The sequence below is a fragment of the Anopheles merus genome, chromosome 3L, assembly GCF_017562075.2.
Source record: "Anopheles merus strain MAF chromosome 3L, AmerM5.1, whole genome shotgun sequence".
Lineage (NCBI taxonomy): Eukaryota > Metazoa > Arthropoda > Insecta > Diptera > Culicidae > Anopheles > Anopheles merus.
The window spans coordinates 7475259-7482758 of NC_054085.1; the positions used below are offsets into that span (position 1 = coordinate 7475259).

A 7500-nucleotide genomic window follows, 5' to 3' on the forward strand; every position below is an offset into this window, starting at 1 on the left:
GGCTAATCATGGGCAAAGAAACTCCCAAGTGGTAATTTTCGCGTGGCCCTTAGAAGACTTGTGTTGTCCATGTTTTTGCATTACATTAAATATTTTTCAATATTGTTGCCTGTTATATTTCTACATTTTTTCTTTATTTTCATCGCGGTATGAAGTTTTTATTCGATTCAATGTATTGTTTATATTTTTTTATATTCAAATAATTTATTAACTGCATCATATTAACCTATGCTGTAGTCAACGGCAGGAATATAACTAATATTTAAAACCCATAAATGTTGTTCTGTATCCAAGTTTGAGGTTTGTTTAAATTTAATCATACACAACAAATCTCATACACAACTTTATGCAGCCATCTTTATAAAGTTTGATAAAGTCGAAATGATCTCCTATAGTGTAATTATATCTTGGGACATTATATATGAGCATTACATAGTATTCCAAAGCATACGGAAGTATTGATTATATGGTTGCAAAAAGTATAAATATATTTTTTATGAGTAAAATGTAGTTCACTGCTATAGTTAAGTTTTATTCTCGCTACATTATCATCTTAACAGGCGTTCGCCATTCGTACTATCCGTCCTCACTGTCTGCAAAGATATACTCCATAGCAGCTGTGTATGCGCGGTGTAACTGCATAGTCTTAATATGTAGTACCAATCACCAATCATTTGAATATTATTTATTAAATCTGTAGCTTAATGATAGTTCTACTTCTGAATTATTCGAAACCTATAAAAACGGACTGAAAAACAAAGTGTCCGTCTGTTCGTCCGCTTAGTCCGCTCTATGGATTATCCATGTCTGTGTGATACCTAGGAAAAAAGATCTGGAAATAAACTTATTGAAACTTGATGCCGTGCTTTCAGTTGGCTAGATATAATCAATCAGCCGTTTTTGACCTCCAATCACATCTGTAGGCAGGTTAGAGCATTAGTCTCCAATCTGTGGTCCGTGGCGTTGACAGACGTGGTCCGCGAAAGTATTTATGTTTGAAAAAGGAAAGATTATGATTATATATATCGTGCACTTTTAATAGTTAGCTAGTTTAACAAGTTGTCGTAGCACAAATATGCACGACAATCATATATGAATAAATAAATAAAAAATGTATGCTCTCAATGTATGTGGGCCGCGGCCAATGTATTTTCAAAGCCAAGTGGTGGTCCGCGATCCTAAAAAGGTTCCCCAGCACTGGGTTGGAGTATCAAATAGAGACTTTCTTGTGTCTAACTTGTCTTTTATAGATATTTTGAGTATTTAACGGAAATATTGAAGTAAATATTAAAAAGTAGCAGGACTGGAGCATCACTTGGCATTGATCTGGGAAGATTGAGTAATTCGCTTATCAGTGACAATTAAAAGAATTTCGTTATACGAAAGAAACTGTAGAGATCAGTTGTTTCGGAGTATCACATAACTAACGACAGGTTGGCCACTCAACCGGGAAAACCGAGAAAACCGGGAAATAGCCGGGAATTTTATTTTTCCGGGAAAAACCGGGAAATTCTCCAAAAAAAACCGGGAAATTATCACAAACTTTTGCTATCACTGTTTACCATCGTACTAAGTGTATTTTCAATTATTGCGATGTTTTGTATATTGTTCCCAACTTACCACAGGCCATCAACATCACACCAATGTGTAAGGACAACATTTTCCGTTTCTCACATATGTTACGCAATATATGTACTATACTTCTCATTCGCACTGGTACAATACTTACGTTCACCGATATCGGTTCTTGCACATTTCGGGTATGGTGTGCCTATTCGTTCTACCTTGAACTCGTCTTTTGTTATTCATCGCTCGTGAAGTTGCGGTCGTGTCGAATTTAACGTTGGATTTAGTGAGCGATCCCAATTTTTGAACAGAACTGATAATTTTTGTTCCCTTTAGCAATTTTAAGGCTACTCAATCACACATCGCCTGTACATTGGCATTTTGCATTTTGGATTCGGGCCTCTACCTTCATTCCGCCCGGGTGACTGGGTTCCCAAACTGGCACTGATGGTTGATTCCTGTATCTATTCGTGAGGTGCATCATCAGCGTCGTGTGAGTAAAAGCATGATGCATGGCTGATGTTGATGCATTTGTATGCTTTCTCCAGTGGCTGGTTGGTCCATGACTTCCGGTTACCCTTTTTTAAGGTTGTGTGATGACATATGTTAATCAACAATTGATAGCAGATGGAAAATATCTTTGCCACGGGGTAAAATCTTACAGTCATGAAGCTAAATCACCAAAAAGCAATATTTGTAATGCTTTTTTTGTAGTTTTTTCATCAGTTAGCTCAAATCAAACTTCCGTAAATATAAAGAATGCATATTTAAATAGCTTAAGATCCATAGTAGCCAAATTAGATCCACAAACGAGCGCACGATTGAAAATTTGTTTGTACAAATTCGATAGAAATCATGCCAAAAATGGTTCTCAAATGTGTTGTCACACCTCCAGATTGGATACTATGTTGTTGAATGATTCGGGAAAAATCGGGAAAAAACCGGGAATTTTAAATCCTGATTTGAGTGGCCACCCTGTAACGATTAAAGTTCCAGGAACCAGGAACCAGATAAAGCTCCTGTTCAAAAAAATGTGCACTAACCGGAATAACAAATTAATTCCTGTTTTCCTGTCTTTCGCTCTCCGCCATTCACCGTCTGAAACAGGATAAAAAGAGGTATCTTTGTGTATATCGTCGTGGCCTATCGATTTTACAGCATGGCTTGTTGCGAGTCATACATATACAGATTACAGTTGCGTATTCAATCTGATTCGACAACCTTTTGGTGACCAAAGCATTTTGTTAAGTGTCGTAGAAGCTGTAATACGGTACCCAACGAAATGCACCTTGATTCTAGGGTAGCTAATAACTCAGCTGACATTTGTGAACTTTTTTCTATTTATTTTCATGAAATTTTCGCGGAACCGATTGATAATCCCGATCTTTTTATAAATGCCCTCAATTATACGCCCTCAATTATATATTTATGATTATATAAATGTATTAAGTCTTCCTTACTCTTGTCCTTACTCTTGTACGTTGTCTTGTAAGTAATGAAATGCTTGACTATGCATTATCTAGGTTAAAACAATCCTACAACCCTTGTCCTGATGGTATCCCTGCCTCAGTATTGGTGCATTGTAGGGATACACTTGCCCCTTTACTACATTATATCCTGTTAGCTTACTGGGAAAGCTTGGCTTTGGGTCAACTATAACTATAACTTGGCTATAACTATAACTTGGCTTAGTTCTTATCTGAAAGATAGTTTCTTTGGAGAAAACCTGAAGTCTCAACTTTCTATGAGGTATGCTTGCACTTCGGGTGTTCCCCAAGGTAGGAGGAGTCCTTTATTGTTTGCCCTTTTCATCAATGATTTTTACCTTCTGATGGTCATCCACTATATGCGGATGACATCGATTTTTTCCTCGTCAACGGATTGTGAAAGACTTTAACTCTAGTTAAATTCCTTCGTCGATGCTAATTTTATGTGCCTTTGTCCCGATAAATGTTCGATTTTCTTCTTTTTCTCACTCTCGTTCTCCACATTCTTTTGAGAAGCTTCTCAATGTTTTGGTCTGGTCATGTAGCCTGCCTTACACTTGATTGCCTTAATTGTTTAAGAACTCTTTAGTGCTGTCTAGTTTGTCCAATTTGAATATGCTAGTATTTTATGGAGTCCTTCTAGTATTGAGGGACGCACTAGATTGGAAAATGATCAAAGACACTTCACCAGGGTTGCATTTCGTCGTTTTTATCGTTCTGCACAACTCGCTTCCTATGAAACGCGATTATAATTGTTTAATTAAGTATGAAGAGTATTGTCCATTTCTGTCCTAATTTATCTTCACACTTCCTTCTATATTATCTTCGTTTACGAGTTTTTTGTCTTTCTATATACTTTTCCTTATTACTTACTCCTTCCCTACATCATTGAATTAGTAACAGTAGTGCTTATAATGCTGTTGCTACTTTCTGGGGTGTGCGGTGTGCGTATTTTTCACCATCAACACCAAAAACGCATTCAAAGCGCTAATAGATTGCACGGCAGTGCATGACGATTCGCTGGACTTAATTAAGATGCTTAACAATGGAATATTTAAAACGTACTGGAGTTATTCACGCCAAACCTAGATAAATTCAGGTACCAAGTACAAGGCGCCTCCATTTCACTGTCACCGTTGTATTTGGTTCATAGTAACAGCATTTAAAAAAAATTCTTTTCGTTTTGTTCTTTTGTATTTCACAATACTCTTACACATATATTGCAACAAAAAACTAAATTCAAATTAATTTACACAAAAAAGATCGTTTGTAACGAATCGGGATGGACAATAATAGCTTCACTGCTATATAGTAAGATAAAGTAAGATATAGCAGGGGCTGGGACATGATGGCATCACTGCCGTGGTATAGGTAGTGAAAGGCCTGCGTGACAAAGATATTGTGACCGAAAGCGACAAGTTTTATCAAGTAACCCGACAAGCGACAGCGGAAAGCGCCAAGATGCGAGTTGGAGTGAGAAAAGGGAACAAGAAGCACGCCTTTTTTTAGCGCTTCACTTTGCTTCGCTTCATTTCGTCGTTTGGTTAATTATTATAATAAAGCTGCTACAAAAACGTGCTTAGGTGAAAACCTGTTTTCTCGTGACATATTCCACTCGAACAAGTAGTGTAACAAATGTGTACAAACGGAATGGAGAGCAACAAGAGATTAAATGGAGCTTCTGCGGAGAGTGCAATAGGTTTGCAGAAGCTACAACAGACACGTAAAGCAGGAACAACTAAACAAAAAAGGCGAAAAGTATTGTTGACCTACACCTATAGAAATGGCAATAGAAAGCAAAGCTGATGTGTAAAGAATCAAGGTCTGAGGACAGAAAACAGCGATTAGATAATATAATGTCTTGGTAGTTCAAGCATCTCAATAAGCCGCCTTATCAAAACGTGCGATATCAAAGACATTGCTGGAGGTTGTTGACCCAACCTTGTCAGATAATTAAAAACAAAAATCCGTCGTTTGGTTGCTTTGCCAAACATAACATTTCAAAAGATCAATAGAAAAGTACCTAAATTCATTAAAAATTGTAATAAGATTGTTCACACGAGCACTATCCGAGAAGAATGCAGCGCGCGCCCGCATGCTACAGCATGAAACCCGTCAGAACGTGGAGATCTACAGGCGACTGAGGAAACAGCAAACCCTGCTCTTCCAGGCCAAGTAGCGCCGTTTTGAAGAGTCAGACGAACAACTGTTTGAGCAACTTGCCCAGTCGGGGGATACCCACTTGTTCTACAAGAGATTGAAGGAGGCACGGAGCGGATTTGCTCCTAAAACCGCAATGTGCCGGTATGCGGAAGGAAATCTCCTGACGGATGAGCGGGAGGTGATCGAAAGGTGGAAGTGCTACTTCGAAGGACACCGGAATGGAGCAGAGGCAGGAGAGGGACAAGTGGCAGAACAAGGCAATTACCACAGCAGCAGCACAGTACTAACAACAGCGACAGCATCGGCGCAGACTACGAGGTGCTCCCGCCATCTCTGGATGAGAGTACCATCGCCAATAAGGAGCTAAAGAGCAATAAGTCTGCTAGCAATGATGGACTGGCGGCCGAGTTCATCAAGATGGAGCCGGAGAGGCTTACCGTCGAAATGCATCAGCTGATCTTAAAAGTCTGGGAGCAGAAGGAACTACCGGAGGAGTGAAAACTGGGTGTCATTCACCCAGTCTACAAAAAGGGCGACAGGCTGGATTGCTCGAATTTTCAAACCATGAAAGTCCTTAATGCCGCCTACAAGATCCAGTCCCAGATCCTGTTCTGCCGACTTGCGCCCCTTACTACAATTTTTTTGGCAGCTACCAAGCTGGGTTTGTTGGAATCCACCACCGACCAAATTTTCACTCTACGGCAGATCCTCCAGAAGTGCCGAGAGCGCCAGATCCCAACGCACCACCTGTTCGAGATTGACTTCAAGGCGGCCTACGACACCATAGACCGGAAGGAGCTATGGAGCATCATGCAGCGGTACCACTTCCCTGGGAATTTGATCCGGCTGTTAGAAGCAATCATGAACGGGGTGCAGTGCAAGGTGAAAGTATCGAACTTGACGTTGGAAACGTTCGAATCTCACAGGGGTCTGAGGCAAGGTGACTGACTCTCCTGTTTGCTCTTCAACATCGCCCTGGAAGGTGTCATTCGAGGCGCGGGGCTAGACAACGACATCCGTGGCACGATCCTCTACCGATCTCTCCAATTTCTTGGCTTCGCGTATGACATAGACATCATCGGCAGGACAACAACGAAGGTGTTTGAGACGTAAACCCGACTCAAACGCGAAGCAGCAAGAATTGGATTGAGAATCAATGCGACGAAGACGAAGTACCTGCTTACCGGTGACTCAGACCATCTGAGAAGCAGTGTATTAGTTGACGGCGACAGTCTCGAGGTGGTAAAGGAGTTTTGCTATCTCGGGACGGTCGTTACTTCGGACAACGACATCAGCAGCGAAATCCGGAGACGCATTGTGTTGGGGAATCGTGCATACTATGGGCTTCACCGACTGCTGAGATCCAGAAGACTTCGAGCCCGCACGAAATGTGAGATATATCGCACATTGATTCGCCCGGTGGTCCTCTACGGGCACGAGTCCTAGACCATTCGAGCGGAGGATGCAAACTCTCTGGGCGTGTTTGAGCGACGCATCCTCCGGACCATCTTTGGCGGTGTGCTCGAGCATGAAGCGTGGAAGAGAAGGATGAACCACGAGCTTGCTGAGCTATACGGCGAACCGAGCATCCTGACGGTGGCAAATGCTGGTAGGATACGATGGCTGGGGCATGTCATGAGGATGCCGGACTCGTGCCCCACTAAGAAGGTGTTCGACAGCGATCCCCAGTTTGGCATAAGGCGCAGAGGAGTTCAGCGAACTACATGTATCAGATCTACATGTATTGGAGGCTGTAGCCAGGGACCGAGCAGAATGATTGTTGACCGGGCCATGTCACATCGACGTGCTCTTTTGTGAGCAGGCCAACAAGAGAGAGAGAGAGAAAGAGAGAGAGAGAGAGAGGGAGAGAGAGATAGAGAGAGAGTGAGAGAGAGAATATTGTTGAGTATAATGAGTCCGAAGAAAAAAACAACCCTTACATTTAAAGGAATTTATTCAATCGTCATGTATCGGTTCAGAGTTAAATGTTTAGTAGGGAACGTACTGCTTGACTTCATCCGAATGATAGATGGTAACATCCTTGAAGTACATGTTCTTGGTGTAGAAGTAGCTGAAGTCGATGTCACGGTCGAACGGATATCCGAACGGCAGATCGTCGATGTACTTCGAGCCAGAGCCAACACCGCACGAGTACGTGTAGTCGTAGGTCGAGAACTGCTGCACCTTCGGGGCGTAGTACGGGGTCACGATGAAGTAGAACGTCATCTCGTAGCCGCTCGGGAGACCCTTCGGCAACAGCAGACGATCGGGGAAGCCACAGTGA

The 7500-nt window shown here is 41.7% G+C and overlaps 1 protein-coding gene across 3 annotated transcripts in view; it reads right to left on the reverse strand.

The window, feature by feature from the left end:
• LOC121599377 (hexamerin-1.1-like) overlaps positions 1-7500 on the reverse strand; it is a 13224-nt gene that overhangs the window by 3762 nt on the left and 1962 nt on the right. The window contains exon 3 of one of the 3 annotated variants that reach the window (XM_041927128.1): positions 7269-7500. This exon is cut by the window's right edge and continues 1550 nt beyond it. In XM_041927128.1, the coding sequence (XP_041783062.1) occupies positions 7269-7500 (232 nt within the window). Of the gene's footprint in view, positions 1-7152 lie in introns of those variants that run through there. The other 2 variants (XM_041927127.1, XM_041927124.1) reach the window with 2 other exon arrangements.